The sequence below is a fragment of the Melospiza georgiana genome, chromosome 4 (genome assembly GCF_028018845.1).
Source record: "Melospiza georgiana isolate bMelGeo1 chromosome 4, bMelGeo1.pri, whole genome shotgun sequence".
In the NCBI taxonomy this organism is placed as follows: Eukaryota; Metazoa; Chordata; class Aves; order Passeriformes; family Passerellidae; genus Melospiza; species Melospiza georgiana.
Window position 1 is genome coordinate 61,269,083 of NC_080433.1, and position 15,857 is coordinate 61,284,939.

General features: G+C 42.3%; 1 protein-coding gene across 1 annotated transcript in view; it reads left to right on the plus strand.

The window, feature by feature from the left end:
* The first annotated feature begins 1,480 nt into the window (after nucleotides 1-1,480).
* MAPK12 (mitogen-activated protein kinase 12) overlaps nucleotides 1,481-15,857 on the plus strand; it is a 31,581-nt gene continuing 17,204 nt past the window's right edge. The window contains exons 1-4 of the mRNA XM_058022346.1: nucleotides 1,481-1,663; nucleotides 2,381-2,510; nucleotides 11,890-11,948; nucleotides 13,238-13,349. Of these exons, the coding sequence (XP_057878329.1) occupies nucleotides 1,548-1,663; nucleotides 2,381-2,510; nucleotides 11,890-11,948; nucleotides 13,238-13,349 (417 nt within the window). The 5' untranslated portion in view covers nucleotides 1,481-1,547. The remainder of the gene's footprint in view (nucleotides 1,664-2,380; nucleotides 2,511-11,889; nucleotides 11,949-13,237; nucleotides 13,350-15,857) is intronic.

A 15,857-nucleotide genomic window follows, 5' to 3' on the forward strand; every position in this document is an offset into this window, starting at 1 on the left:
TACTTTTATCTACTGCATCAAAATCATTTAATTTCTGCCTTGATAAAAAGCAAGCAGTAAAAAAGTATCACTTTGTCACAACTGGATAAAGGAGAAGTAAGTGAAGGATAACAAGCAGAACTTATCCTCTCTATACTAGAAACATATATAATGGTAATTAAAAGTAATTTAACTAATGGATTAGTTCAAAATGAGAGAAAGCTGCTGTATCTTTCACCTTACCTGTACCATGTATCACACCGCCAACATCTGAATGGCAGACAGCATAGAAAGGATGTCAGAAATTAAAAAATAATCTCCTGGGGCAGTGGATTCTTAAAAGTAAACATCTGCTATTAATCTGACACTTCTGACAAGCCTCATGATAACTGCTAAATGCCAGAAGGTTGCTCTCCATCCTCACTAAACCAGCAATTGGAACAGGTCAGTGGAGAGCAGAGCTGAACACAGGGCTGGCAGCTGGAAGGTTGTGCTGTTCCTGTGCCCCAAGAGGAGCAAGGGCAGAGTGGCTCTTCCACATTTGGTAGTCCAGCACCAAAAGGGCTGGGCCCGTGGCAACTACCAAAATGGCACTGGGAGCCATGAAACTTGTCCAGATTGCTCCTTTAGAGCTAAACCACAAACTGAACTCTAGTGACAGCAAATCTGAATTATCTAACCACAGCATTGCTCAGGGGTGAAGTCAAACAAAACAAAGGTTGTGCCAGACCCTGAAGGACAAGAATTTTAATTATATTCATACAGAGAACACATAACACATATTTTAAACCAGGTTTTTGCCTTACACGTGTTGCTGGCCCCGGCCTATTTACTACATAGCTACTCTTGTCCGTACTCCAGCACTGCAGTAATTTCAAGCAGCTGCTGCAACAGTTCCATTCCACTTCAGCCATGCACAAGATACTTGCTCTGAGCACCTGAACCAAGTATGGGCTGGTTTTTATTTAACTCCATGAAATATTGTTGTAACTTGTGGTCTGACCCTGGAACAACCTGTTCATCACAGGGCAAAGGCCATACAAAAGCTCACGTTTGGACTCCCAGCTCTGCCAGCGGCAGCCTCTCGTACTTTTTAACACGTCGATGCAGCAGCCGAAGGCACCTCACCGGAACCTGAGCACAAACGCCAAACGGGCCCCGCGTGAGGGGGGGCCATGGCGGGGAAGAGCCGGCCGGAGGGGTTTGGTCCGCACTGCAAGGGCTCGCTCGGACAGCGAGAGCCCCGGCACCTGCCTCCCTGGCCTCGCTCCGCCGCTGCCGCCGGGACACCGCGCCCTTCGCGCCCAGACTCGGCGGAGCGCAGCCCCAGGCTCCAGGGCTGGGGGTCAGGCAGGGCGCCGCCGGGCCGCTGCGGATGCCGCTGTGGGTCCCCGGGGTGAGCGCTGCCGGCGGGCGGTGCTGCCGGCGGGGCTGCGCGGGGAGGGCGCGGGCGGCGCCGCTCGCTGAGGCCCGGCCCCTCAGCGCAGCCCGGCTCGGCGGCGCCGGCCGCTCCCGCTCCCCCGGCCCGGGCTCTTTGTCGGCGCGAGCCGGCGGGGGTCGGCAGCGCCATGTCCTCCCCCAAGAATGGCTTCTACCGGCAGGAGATCACCAAGACCCTCTGGGAAGTGCGGGACCGCTACCGGGACCTGCAGCCGGTGGGGTCCGGCGCCTACGGAGCCGTGTGGTGAGCGGGGCGGTGGGGGCGAGCGAGGGGGCGGCGGCCTCTGTCCCGTCCCGGGGGATGCTGCCGGGGCCGGCCCTCTAGCGCGCTGCTCCCTGCCAACTTTTCCCGGTTGTTGTCCGGACCCGGGCTGGCCCCGTCCGGTGCCGCCAGCCCCGCGGGTGCAGAGGGGCGGCCCCGCTGTTCACCTGGCCGCCCCGGGCCGGGCTCTTCGCCGGGAGAGCCCGGGTGTCTTCCGTGCCTGGAGCGAGCAGAGCCCGCAGCGCTGCCCCAGCCCTGCCCGGGGGCGCTGCCCCAGCCCTGCCCGGGAGCGCTGCCCGCCGCTGCCGAGCCCGGCCCGCGGCACCCCGGAGCGGCGGCGTCCCTGCAGCCCGGGGTGTTTTAGCTCTTGGGGTGGGCCCCTCGGTTTCGCTCTGCGTTGGTGATGGGCTTGGGTGTTTAGTGGGATTTTTTGTCTTATTTTTAGTTTGGGGATATTTTTTTTCCCACTCCGCAGATGTTCCTCTTTAAAGCTTTTGATAACTGTCTACATTTCATTACAGAGCCTGGCAGGCTTTTAAAGGAACGAAGTGAGATGGCTGCTGGCAGAGATGCTGTGGGGCGGTGTCTCCCCCCGAGGGTCCGGCAGCGTGGGGCAGGATGCAGCCGCCGGCCGGGTTTGCTGGGCTTTGCAGACTTGCTTCGGTCCTTGCTCACCAGACTCTTTCTTTTCCCTTAAAGCTCAGCCGTCGATGGAAGAAGTGGTACCAAAGTGGCCATTAAGAAATTGTACCGCCCGTTTCAGTCTGAACTCTTTGCCAAACGAGCTTACCGAGAGCTGCGCCTCTTGAAACACATGAAGCATGAAAACGTGAGTTGAGTCATTAGCTCAAGACTACAGCTTAGGCACTCTAAATCAAAGAAAATATGTACATTTGGACAAGGCACATGTGTAGCTGAATGGAATTCTGAAATCTTTCAGCCTGTTTTTTTGTCTGCCTGTCCTACAAACATCAGTTCACACAAACTAGACTATCCTGTGGGAAACACCACTTAATTTCCACGTAGGAAAAATTGGGTGGGGAAGGTTAGGACCACAGTGCAATTTGCTCAGTGCTAGTGAGAGGGATTAAAAGCCAGAAATTACAGTCTTCATTACTACCTTCCTGTAAGTTGCAGGAGAACACAGAGCACAGGTCTGTGGGTCTTAAGTACCAGCATCTTTATTTTCTTTTTTTTTTTTTTTGTTCCCCTGAGCTTGCTTGAAGATGCACACATGAATATCTTTGAGGAGAGGTTAGCATTTTTCTCCTTTTTTATTGTTCATGAAGCATTTGAACCTTTCAGGCTGATATAAATGGGAAACAGGAAAAGTCCACAAATGACTAAACAAATTGCTTTACGGTGAAGCAGAGAATAGGTAATAGAACTCTGCAGATAATTCCCATGTAATGTGAAAGAACAGCTGTAGAAAGAAGTGCTGAAAGTGTGGTTGAGAGAACAGATTCAGGGTCCCAATACTGCTTAGGAGTTTAGGAAAAAAAATAAAGAAGTTTGTGCAAAAACAGTTCTTATGGAGTCTCAAAGCATTTCACAAAAAACTGAGACATCAAAAGCGAGGATGAGAGAAAGTGGTAATAACAATAACTAGTCATTGCCATTTAACATTATAATACTAATATTGTGAGTACCAACTAGGTTTGTTTGAAGAATAATTTGTGGGCTGTCCTGACACTCCAGAAAGAAAAAAAGCTTTTTGTAGGCTTAAGAAACTGTCTACTTGTTTTAATCTAAAGAAACTGTCTACTTGTTTTAGTCTGATTACTTCAAAGTAACTGCCTGATAACCACTACTGCATATGTTTAAGAGTTAATGTTTGCAGGGAACTTCTGTGTATGGGCTTTAATACTCTCAGCATTTTCTTTACTGAACATTTGGGAGCAGAGCAGCCTGTGCAGTTGCCAAGCTCCTAACTGTGTCCAGAATTTTGAGATTATTTTTCTTCCATTTCCCAGAATAATCTGTTGGGTAGCATTTTCCACTCCAAGCAGGTTTTATGCAGTGTATGTCCTTTGGAATAATACTCTAGAACTCCACTGTGGGCTCAATTGGTAATTAAAGAGTCCAGAAGAAAATGCTCACTGGGGAACCTGAGCACAATCTGTACAAGTTACAAATCAATATCTATGAAGGAAGAGAATGATTTACAATCATAGGAAACAGTTTGGGCCACAGAAAGAAGTGGTTTAGGTACTAAGGAGAAGTTTTAACATGAATTGTTAAAATCATCTATTCCTTAGAGAACAAAGACTGAATAAATGATGCTGCAGGGGTTGGAAGCAGAAACTGTTCCACCCATCTGTGATGAGACTGACATGGCAGTGCAGCCATCAAGACAATTCCTATCTGCCACCCCAGCCTCAGTCCCTTTTGTCAGTCATGTTGGCCATGGTGAATTAGAAGCAGCAGCATTGCCTCTTAGGATTTTCAGTTCCTCAGCTGATCTCAAGGGTACTCCTTCAGCTGCTTCACCCATCCAAAATTAAACCAGAATGGCAGTATTGCTCCTCGTCATGATTTTCAGCCTGACCCCTTGGACCCACAACCATTCTGTCAAAGAGCTTCTTTTTGCATATTTCATAGAAACATAGAACCACAGAATGGCTTGCATTGAAAAGGATATGAAAAATCATGTAGTGCCAACCCTTCTGCTGTGGGCAGGGACACCTTTCACTAAACCAGGTTGCTCAAAACCCCATCCAATCTGACCTTGAACACTTCCAGGGATGGGATGTCCACAACTTCTCTGGGCAACCTGTTCCAGAGTCTCACCACCCTCTCAGGAAATACTTTCTTCTGTTTATTTGATAGTTAAAATTGCATCCAATTCACTCTTCTTAGCTGTTTTTATTTCAAAATTACCTCTGTGACCACAAGGAATTTGATGTTGGCTTTTATGGGAAGTGTGATGTTTTATTTGTTTCACTATAATTACCTCTCAATGGACCATCTCTGCCCCTCGTAGCCTTCAGGGAATTCTTGTGTTAAGCATGCAGCAATACATTATCACAGTTTATTTAACCTTATGCTGTATTCAGAATGATGGAAGAAATTGTAATGGTCTGACACATTGTGTTAAAAATAGCAGCTCTGATCTTCCATTAAGATAGCAGAAGATCCCATTAAACCTGTGTTTCATGGATATAATTCATCAGCGTGTCAGTGAAGAAAAATGGAGTAAAACTACTGCTGAATACCCTAGATGACCTCCATTATATCCTGTTTGAGAAATATGCTCATATTTTTTATGCAGAATGGTTGTAGGATGACCAGAAGTCCTGCAAAAGCAAAGGCAGGAGTAATTATACCAAATTTTATTGGATTTGTATTTACTTTGTAGGGACGCTAAGTCACAGGTCAATTTGCTTGTCTGTTGAGGCATTTTCAGGAGGAGCTGGCTGGTTGCACCATCTTTCATTAGACCTTTGCTCTCCCTAAAGTCTCTCAAGTAAAGCTCAAGTAAATGTAGTGAGGCATATTTCTGTGTAGACCATGTAGTGAGGAATGTTCCTGTGTAAACCACGCAGACTTGATCACGTGGGGCTTCTCATCAGCCCTTTGCAAACAAATCCAAAGGAGGGTTGAGGGCCAAGGGACAGGTACTCACATGTGTGTGACAGGTAAATCAGTCTTTAATGATGCTGGTATGCTTTTTTCCCTTTTTTTTTTTCTGTTTCCACTACTAAAGAAGCAGTCTAACACAGATCAATTCCTTAGACAGTGCCAAAAAGAAAAGTTTGTTTCCAGTGGGATAAGCTGCTGGATCACTCTGTAGCTGTATAAATAGCTGGCATGTGGAAGGGCATGGTATGGAAATGAGGAATAACCACAGTTAAGGCAGAATGAAGAAAGCTCTTCTTGGGGCTGTTTTTCTCCTTCATTTAATCATGTTGGTTTGTACTATTCCTCCCCATACAGCCTTACCAGCTCTTGATTACTTCTTTCACATCTGCTGAATCTTGTACAGAGGAACAGTCTTTTTATCTTTAGGAACTATTTTTCAGTAGTGCTGCTTCTGTTCTGTGTTTCTGTCCATTTTGAATTCATTTGAATAGGACCTTTAAAATTTACCTATTATGGCTCTGGCTTAAAACCAAAAGCAGTGAAAATATGGCTAGTGTGCTAACTTTGATCCTGGCTTTAGCTCTCAAACATTTGCATAGCTCTGTATTTGTGTATTCTTCTGCAGTTAATGGAGATGTCTGTGTATGCAGAGTGAAACCCAGACAAGTAAGTGGAGGTGCAGAACCTTTAGTTTCTTTTGGCAAATAACTTGGTTTTTCTTACACATTTGGATTGTGATACCTTGATACTGCTTTTGTTGAAACAAGTGCATAGTTGTTTGCAGTGCTCCAGCCCTGGTGCTCTCCTCACCTCCATGCTGTTAAGAGAAATTTTCAAGCAGGAGTATAGAATAGCTGGCAAGAGGAGATGGCACTGGAGAGAGGAAGAGAAGAGCAATGGCTTATGCTGGTGGCTTGTGTCAGAACAGAGTGTGGATTTTATCAAAGTGTGGCATTTGTGCGTGTGTGTATACCTGTGTGTAATGTATTCACCCACATTGAATTCTGACACAGTACTACCAGTTAGTCTGAATGTCTTTCTGGAGTAACATTTCTGACAAATGCTCATTAAACATTTCTTGGGTCAGTTAATATTCTACAGATGTTTTCCCTTCCTGGAAACTCTGTATGTAAGAGACCAGTGCAGTATTTGTTTAAAGGTACTCTATATTATGCTCTCATTCATTGCTCAGGGTGGAAATTATTCTCTGGTGTATTCCTACATCTGAAGACCAGTGTGTGTTTTGCATTATGAGAAGCATGTAGCTTTTTTTCCCCTTTGGAAGGAATTGGATATCCAACAGACACCAAATTATCTGTCTCTCTACAATTACATTTCTGAGGATGATCCACTTTTAGGTTGGCTGCTTTTTAATTCTATTTTCTTTTTTATTTAAAACAAAATGTTGAGCTTTTTATTTTCACCTACAGAGTGTCAACCAGGGAAGGAATTAGTTCCAGAGAAAATAGTTAGTCACGCTGTGTTCTTGCCTGAGAAAAATCTTAAATCTGTCACCTTTTGCAGTTCATCTAGCTTGACATGAGCAGTGGAAAGCAGCAGCATCTGCAGTGTACAAAATCAGACCAACAAGGGAGTTGAGATGAGTGATGCCTTAATGGATGAGAGTGTGCTCACTGTGTTAGAAGAGGTTTCCTGCAGCAAGTCCTGCAGGACTGCACCAGCTAAAAACTCGCATTCTTTGGGTACATATATGCCAGTAAAGTGCATATATTTCCTATCTGGAAATGGCAAATCTCCTTATTGGTCCTTATGAAAGCAAAAACACAGTTACAACTGGACAATTCATTGCTGTCAAAAATTTGTAAGGGAGAAATGCTCCTGTCTGCCTTTCTGCAGACTGAAAGGTGAGCACATCTAGGGAGCTAGCTGTGGACACTGGGCACTAACAGGACACTGGATTATTTTTATTTTGATACTCCAAAGTCAATAAGTCAGCATAGGGATCTCTGTTGTCTTTCTGCCTATTTTCCTAACTTGACTAATAGTTGCTTTATGTAGGCTGGGCTTCAGCTGATAGCCATTTATTCACACCCAGCTTTGGGTTCTGGTAAAGCAGGCTGATGAGCTTATTCCATGAAATTAAAATAAGAAAAGCTGCACTGAAACCCAAACTTTCTCTTTTGATTGCCATCCAGTCTAGAGATGAAGGTGAGTCTGTCTGCAGGATTTGAATCTGTACAGTGTTACATATGAATCCTTTGAAGGAAGAGTGTGGTGATGCTCATGGATATGGCTTGTGAGTGCCAATGTGCTGGCAGGAGAAAAGAAAAAGAGGTATTCCAGGTGTCCCTCATCTCTGTGAGGAGGAAAGGTGACTGTGGTACAAGCCTTGGCATGAACAGTAAAAATTTTAAAAAGACTGGGAGTTTTTAGCGTAGTAAAACGATGCCCATGATGAGAACAGCACAGGAACGTGAAGTTAATCCTGCAGAAAATTTAATGTGACATAATACGTAGTTCAGCAAGGCTCTCTCTTAAGAAATGTACTTGCATGTTTAGCCTGAATGCTAAAGCCACTCAACTTCACTGTGTTTTCATGCATAACATCTGCTGGAGAAAGCAGCACTTACTGCATGAGACACATAACCAACATTACTTATTAATTTATACTAGATTCAGGTCTTTTGATGTACTGCTGCTTACATCAGAAACTCTTTTACAGAAATTAAATGGGTCAGTCCTTGAATAGAAGTAATCCAATACAAAGTACAGGGGAAGGCAGAGGTAAGGAGCTATTCACCATTGTGCTCTGCTGTTGGAATGGTGTTTGGAAAAGAAGGCAGCTGAGAAGGGAAGGGCAGAAACCACCATACCAATGTGAACTTGCTATTTGTTAACAACAGTAAAGTTGGTGAATGTGGTCAGAGGACACACACAGTAGGGCTAAGAAAGGCTGGAGATGCTGCTACCCACTCCCCACTGGCTTCAGAGTAAATATATTGGGGTGAAAGCATACCTTTGGAAAACAAGTTAGACCAGGAGATGGGTAGTTTTGTGGGTTTTTGCTTCAGGAGGATGCAGCATCTCTTATGAAGACAGGCTGGGAAGGTTGGAGTTGTTCTGCCTGGAGAAGGCTCTGGGGGGACCTTAGAGCAGCCTTCCAGTACACAAGGAGGGCTACAAGAGAGATGGAGAGGAGCTTTTTATAAGACAGGACAAGGAGCAATAGTTTAAACTGAAAGAGGGTAGATTTAGATTGGACATAAGGAAGAAATTCTTTACTGTGTGGGTCATGAGGCACTGGCACAGGTTGTTCTGAGAAGATGTGAATGCTTCATCCCTGGAAGCATCCAAGGCTGGTTGAATGGGGCTCTGGGCAGCCTGGTCTGGTGGAAAGGGTCCCTGCCCATAGTAAGGGTTTAGAACTACATGAACTTAAAGGTCCCTTCCAAGCCAAACCAATCTGTAGTTCTATGGAAGTGATGCAGTATTACACCCTGTCCTTGAGATAAAAGCTATTAAAGTACTTCAGTGCAGGCTGAGGAAATCGAGGTTATTTTTCAGTCAAATGTACAGTAGTTGCATTCTTTGTGGGAGAAATTGCCTCTTGGCAAGTTAGTTGGGGTAAAAATAAGACCCTCAAAAGGCAGCACTGCTGCTGATTTCCACAGATCCTTTTCATCGCCATTGCAGAGTGTACTGGGTTCATTCCTCAGCTGAGCTTCCAGCTCTGATAGCGTCAGTAATTGTGCTGATTAATGCCAAAAATACATTTATAGAAGGTTTCATAGATATTTCTGGTACATTTCATATAGTCAACACTATGAAAAAATAAATTATTCTTGTGATTGTTTATGGTGGCTTGCTTTAGTGCTGGAACATCATAAAGTTCTTTACAAATGCTGTCTTTAATTGAGAGATTTCAAACATAAGCAGAATTTTCCATCATATTATAAAGGAGGGAGTTGACTACACTTTTTCTGTTTCTTTTCCTTTTCCTGAACAAGTAGCTGGAGTTGTATCTTCCTCAGAGGATTTCTTTTATCACATATTTCCTTGTGCTTAATATAGCTGCAAAAACCTCTGGCCTAAATGGAAATATGAATGACTCTGCTCCAGTACAGGAAAATAATCCCAAACCACAACTATTAAATAAAAATCACTGAGGAAAAGGAAATGGGTCCTTCACTATATTTTAATATTGATTCACTATTAGTATGTCTTACCATTTTGGACACTAACATGGATTTCAGGATTTTTAGAAAACCTGGTTTGTAGAGGAAAAGAAGTATTCTAAAATCCTTAGCATATTTAAAGAGTTTTCTAGTTCATTATTTAAAATTCCCTTCTTTGGGAGCTGAGCGTTGTTCTTGGTGGCTTCATTCACTGTAGAGGATTTGCAGCAATGGTAGGTTTGTCTCTGTAAGTTTGCAGCCCTACCTCAGCAGTAGTGCACATCAGGCAGCATTGAGTACCAGGAGCTCTGTGTACTTGAATAGATACACATTAGGATGTTAGTGAGCTTCACTAGTGTGTTTTGGGGCTGGTCTGTTCTGCATGGAAATGTGTTCTTCATGCTCCTGGATTCCACAGGGGGTGCCTGATAATGCCTTGGTGCACAGATGCATGAGATAGAGCAGCCACATTATTTCATCCTTCTCTGTGTCCCTTCTTCTCATTGTGGTGTCCCAGTGTCTTTCACTGCTACATTTAGATGTGGGATTTATTTTCTTGTCGTTCTTGCTTAGGTGTATGAGGGCATGGAAATACTTGCTAAGGAAACAAGCAAGACTTTTGAGAAAGTGGAGCTTGGTAAAGGAAGATGCATATTAAATAAGATTACTGCTAAAACGTTAACTTTCTTCATATATGTACATCTGAAGAGAGCACACTACTTTTCTGGTTGTGTGTTTGCATACACACACTGCCTTAGGAAATGCCTGTAGGGCTGCATTATGCTCCACTGTTGCAAAGTATGTCTTTGTAATCTCATCCTCCTCCTTTCTCTCACTACCTCCACAGAGAAGAGGAAAACCTTATGTAAAACTGATAAAAAAGAAAATTCTTATTGTAGTGTTAGCACTAGTTGGTATTACTTCAAATAATAACCACATCCTCTGTTGGTTTAATTATTATTTTATAATACTTATTCTTCTTTAATTAGTTTCATATAACAGTCCCAAGTAAATATTATTAGTGACTTTTTTTTCAAAGATATATGTGCAGAGAAAGGGAGTTACAATTTTCTGCCTTCATCTTTATTAGTTTTTCTACCTTCTTCATCATTTTGACAATATCCAGTCTAACTGTAGTAGTCTACCCTTAATGTGGAAAGAGTAAAAATGTGTGCAATAAGGATTTCGTCATGCTTGGGCATTTAAAGCTTTAAATAAAGGAAGGTGTGCTTTTCTTGCATTTCCCCCCTCCATTTCTGCTCATGCTTCTCTTTATTTTCACTTTTTCAAGATGATGTCTGATTTGGATGACAGTTCTTGATGACCTAATGTCTGTATGGCCACAAAGATAGGGTTGAACAAGGTTATAAAGCTTATTAGTCTTTTAGCTTGTTTCTGGCAAAGTCCTGCACAGCCTCATGTTGCTAAGAGCAGCCAAGTTGTGGGTTCAGTCCCCACACAGGCCGTTCACATAAGAGTTGTACTCAGTGGTCTGTGTGGGTCCCTTCCAGCTCAGAATATTTTGTGGTCCTGTGACATAGCAGCCTGCACCTGGGAAACACAACAAGCACTCTGAGGCTTGGGAGTCTTCCTCTGAACAGACAGAAATGGTCATGAATTAGCAGCAGGGGTAGAAAAGAGGCAGCTCTAAAAGCCTGTGTTATTTAGGCACTGCCTGGATTATGCAGCATCTAAAATCTGGCTTTAGATCGCTGCAGCTACCTCTTTTTGAGCATTGAGTTCTGTGTATTTAATTTTCTGGTGTTCAGTGGTCTTGAAAGTAGCATTGGTATTTAGTGTAATGAACCCAGTCAGTTTGTGTAGTTCTCCCAAAACCCATTCTAATAGGAAAAGCTGTGGTGGAAAATCCATTTTACTGGATTATTATTTCTCTGTTCAGTGATAGGATGCTTTTGTTTGACATAAAAACCTCTGGAGAACCTGAGGTATAAGCCATAGTAAATCATATAAAGTTCTTGCTAATTTTTTCTCAATAAAACCAGCTTCATTCTGGTTTCTTCTTTGTGCTTCCAAGAAGCTATTGTAGTCTATGTACCTAAATTACCCTGTTGCTGAAATTGGAAGATGTTTAAAGTGCACTTCATTGATAAGCAGCAGGCCCAGCTAGGTGGAGAGCACTTACAAGTGCTTCATTTTATAGTCTGATTTTTCTGGTTTATTTTCAGCATGTCAGTATTGAAAGTGATAAAATACTGTCTCCTCTTAAGCAAAACTGTTAGCCTCTGAACTTTTAGTTCCAGTAGGTACTTTTTATATTTTTTGTTATAGGGTAAAACTGCCATCTGAGTTATAAAATCTAACACATAACAAATCCTGGCACTACTTTAGGTATTCTTTCTGCCGTGTTTATGCCTATAGCTAATGTCTCAATGTGTTTTAGATTATATTTTTCCACTTATTAGGTGATTTAGGCTTTATTGTGTCAAATCAGCCATTAATTTTTTTTCTATTTTTTTCTTTTTTTTTTAGGTCATTGGAATTTTGGATGTATTCACACCAGATGTAACGCTGGAGAAGTTTAATGACTTGTAAGTTCCAAGTTGTTTTTGGAGCAGAGCATTGTTGCTTGTGTGGGATGAAAGGTTGTTGCTTTTTAAATAGAGAATTTCAAAATTGTTGCTTCATGGACTTTTCTTTCTGAGTTTCATCTTAATATAACTCTTACATGCAGCTTTGCTGGGCTGGAGTTCTCAGATTGTCATTGGAATCAGTTTCCTGTCTTTCAGCCCTTAATAAATGGCAGTTTAGAGAATTCCCTAATCCACCTTACGAATCCTGATTTCTTACCCTAAGGCCCAGGTTGCTCAAATGGTGGAGCAGTTCTTAACCCAATCCAGTAGGCTAAAAGTTACTCCCACTATGTGGCATATCTCAGTGGGATCCATCCAAATTCAAGGATCAGTTAAAAGTGCTGCTGCTGCTGAATTTTTTGGTGTTTATCTGCATTGTGGTTTGTTGTGCCCCGTGACTGTTTACCCAGTCAGTGGTCCAAACAGCACCTGATACAGGTTGTTTCTACCACATCTCCCTGACCTTTTGGTGGCTTCTCAAACACAAGATGTTTAACATGCCTGCTGTTTTATTTGTTTACTGCTACAATTCTGGTGAATTAGAGTTGCTAGAGAAGAAGTGTCCAGAAATCCTTTAGGGTTTAATGCAGGTTTCCTGTGTTAGTAGAACTGTTCTGGATTTCATCTAGTGTATCTGTGTTTCCTAAACAACCTTGTGTATTTATATGTTAACAAAGAAAGCTATCTGACAGAAAAATGTAGAAAATGAAGTACAGAAAACATGGAGCATGTGTTCATATTGATTGTTGAGCCAAAATGAATGTTGTCCATATTGTCTACTGTGCTGGCATTTTACACAGCATATGTAATAGAGTGCACATGTACATGATGAGCATTGAAGCACTGTGTTTGAAATGAGACCCTAAAATCATCCTCCAGATTTTGCTAGCTCAGTGGCTGTGCTGCTTGATCATGACTGTGAGGTACATTGCCTTGCATTAATGTCTTAGTTTTTTGTGTAGCTGTCTTTGAAATATCATGAGGCTTTTGGTTAGTTTCTTTCAAAGCTAGTTCTGATAACTAGCAAATTTCCATAATCAGTGACAGAACTGGGCAATAGCTCTTTGAGACAATCAGATAAAAACAGATAGGCTTGGAGGGTGGGAGGATGAATTGTTTGGTAAATGGAATTATCTATAATTTAATATTGTAATTGAACTATAACATACAATAATGCTTTACATAACAAAGTTAATCAAGTTAATCTGTTTGGTTTCCTTTCTATTTTTGTTTTGTTTTGTTTGAAGCTACCTCGTTATGCCATTTATGGGAACAGACTTGAGTAAGATAATGAAGCATGAGAAATTAACTGAAGATCGAATCCAGTTCCTGGTATATCAGATGTTGAAAGGCTTAAAGGTTTGCCAGTTGTACTACTATTTTGATTTCACAGGTTTTTTTCCTAGTAAACTGTTATGGAGAACTATAAGTACTTATAATTTAATAGCAGGATAAAATTTATCTCACCTAGTATAGTAAAAATTGTATACTAAATTAAAATCATTATATTCATTTATTATAGAAAGTACAATTTTACAGCTGAAGAATCCTGTCTCCCTCAGTTTCTTATCTTACATAAGGTGCTCCAGTCCCATAGTCATCATTATTAAGCTTGTTTCAGTGTCTGTCTTTAACTGAGAAGCCCATAGCTGAGCACAGCACTCCTGGTGTGTCTCACCAGAGCTAAGGAAAGGGAAGGATCATCTTCAAGGTGTTGGCAAATCCTCTGCCCAATGCATGAGGCTTTTGGTTGTCTTTGGTGCCGGGGCACAGGTCCTTTTCTGCCAAGCTGGTCAATCTCCAGCCTTGTCTGGTACATGGCATTATTCTCTCCCAGGATTTTTGTGAACTTTGGTGGGTTCCTGTCAGCCCATTTATTGGCCTGTGGAGGTCTCACTAAATGGCAACACAGTCATCTGGTGTGTCATTTGCTGAGGGAGCCCTCTGTCTCATCATCCAGGTCAGTAATGAAAATGATAAACAGAACTGACTTCAGTACCATCCCTAAGGGGGCAGTGCTGGTGATGGGCCTCCAGCTGGACTTCTGCCACTGATCACAGCTCTTTGATCCAGGCAGTTCAGTCAGCTTTGATCCTGGCAGCTCAGTCACTGTCCATTAATCCAACTCCTACTTCCACTGTCTCTCAGGGTGTTATGAGGGCTTCAAAAGCTTTGCAAGAGACAAGGTAAACAACACTGTCTGCCCTCCTGTCATCCACCAATCCAGTTGTCTTATCACAGAAGGCTAACAGGCTGTAAAGCATGATTTTCTTCTGTAAATCCATGTTGACTACTGCCAATCAGTTCTTTGTCCTTGTAATTTTTGGAAATGGTTTCCAGAATAACTTGCTTAGCACATTCCCAGAGAGTGAAGTGTGGCTGACTGGCCTTCCTTGATCCTCTTCTTCAATACACTTTTGAAGACATGAGCAATATTTGCTTTCTTACAATCATAAGGAACAGCTCCTGCTCACCATGACATTTCACATACAATTAAGTGGACTCCTGCTGACATTGGCCAGCTTCTCTTAGAATTCATGAGTGCATCCCATCAGACTGTTTGTTTAAATGTTAAATTTGTGTTTGTTCAGATATTCCTTATCTGATCCTCCTCCATTGAGGGTTAAATCTTCCTGCTCCAGACTTTTCCAGCAATTTCAGGGGCCTATGATATGGCTAATAGTACCAGTAAAGATGGATGAAAAGAAGGCATTGAGTACCTTGGCTTTTTCATGCCCCTGGTGCAATTGCCTGTGTTCTCCCTAGTTTTGTTTTTGCTCACAGTTTGCAGTTTCTTCATGTAGAAGTTCATGGTCTTACAACACAAAAAGAAGAATTCCTTAAGCTCCCTTTTTTATCTATAACCTATATTAATGTGATGGGAAAATGATTCTTGATCCATACTGGTACTACAGTTCTTAAATTACTGTGTTTACTTCTGGGTTTACTACTTCTTTCTTTTAGTGACACAATTCCAAGAGAAGAAAAACCTTGACCTAGGTCTGCAGGCTTTATTCAGGCTCTCCTGCAGTTAAAGCTGTTTAATTCTCTTTGCTGCTCTGGAGACACTTAAGGAGGCTATGGAATGGAATTGTCTTAAATGGAATGTCATTCCTGGGCTCCTGCTGGCACTGTACAGTTTTGGTTTTATGGCCCTGTAACCACACAATGTATGGGCAGAAATTTCCTCTGTGCTTGTACAGATAAGTGAGGTCAGTGTAGGGGTTTGCTTGTGCAGTGGAAATACAGACCTGATTTTGAGACAGGAGCATGTGGCACTCCTATCAGGATGTGGATTCATCCAGATCTATACTTGCATTGTCAAACACTATTAAAAATAATTAAATAGCAGCACAGCTTGCTGTGCCTGGACAATGACATCAGGAGCAGCATAACCATGATTCTGTTGTCCCTCAGCACTGAATAGATACAGAAGGGCAAGTAAATTGTTTTACTCCCATCAAAAACCATAATAAATACATTTTCTTGTTGAGTCCTGCATTATTGATTTCTCTTTGACCCTACCCTGGATTTTATGTTCTTATTTTAGTAGATTTTTGTTCACATAGCCTTTTATATGTGCTAAGTAATTATCTTTTGTGTTTATAGTTGTGCATTTAAGTGCTACAATTCCCATGTTACAAATGCAGGAACCTCAAGTCAGGTAAACTAAAGCCAGGTTTGGGGAAATTTGTTTTATTTAAACTGGAGGAAATATCACCTCTAACCTGGATTCTGAATGTGGAGTTACAATTACAGTTCTGTAATTAGTTCCCTAGTCACAAAGCCATGTCCTAATAAGTGTTGTCTGAAGGACTGTGTAAATGGAGTGGTCTGTTTAAGTTCCAGCAGGTAACTGTCTGGGAA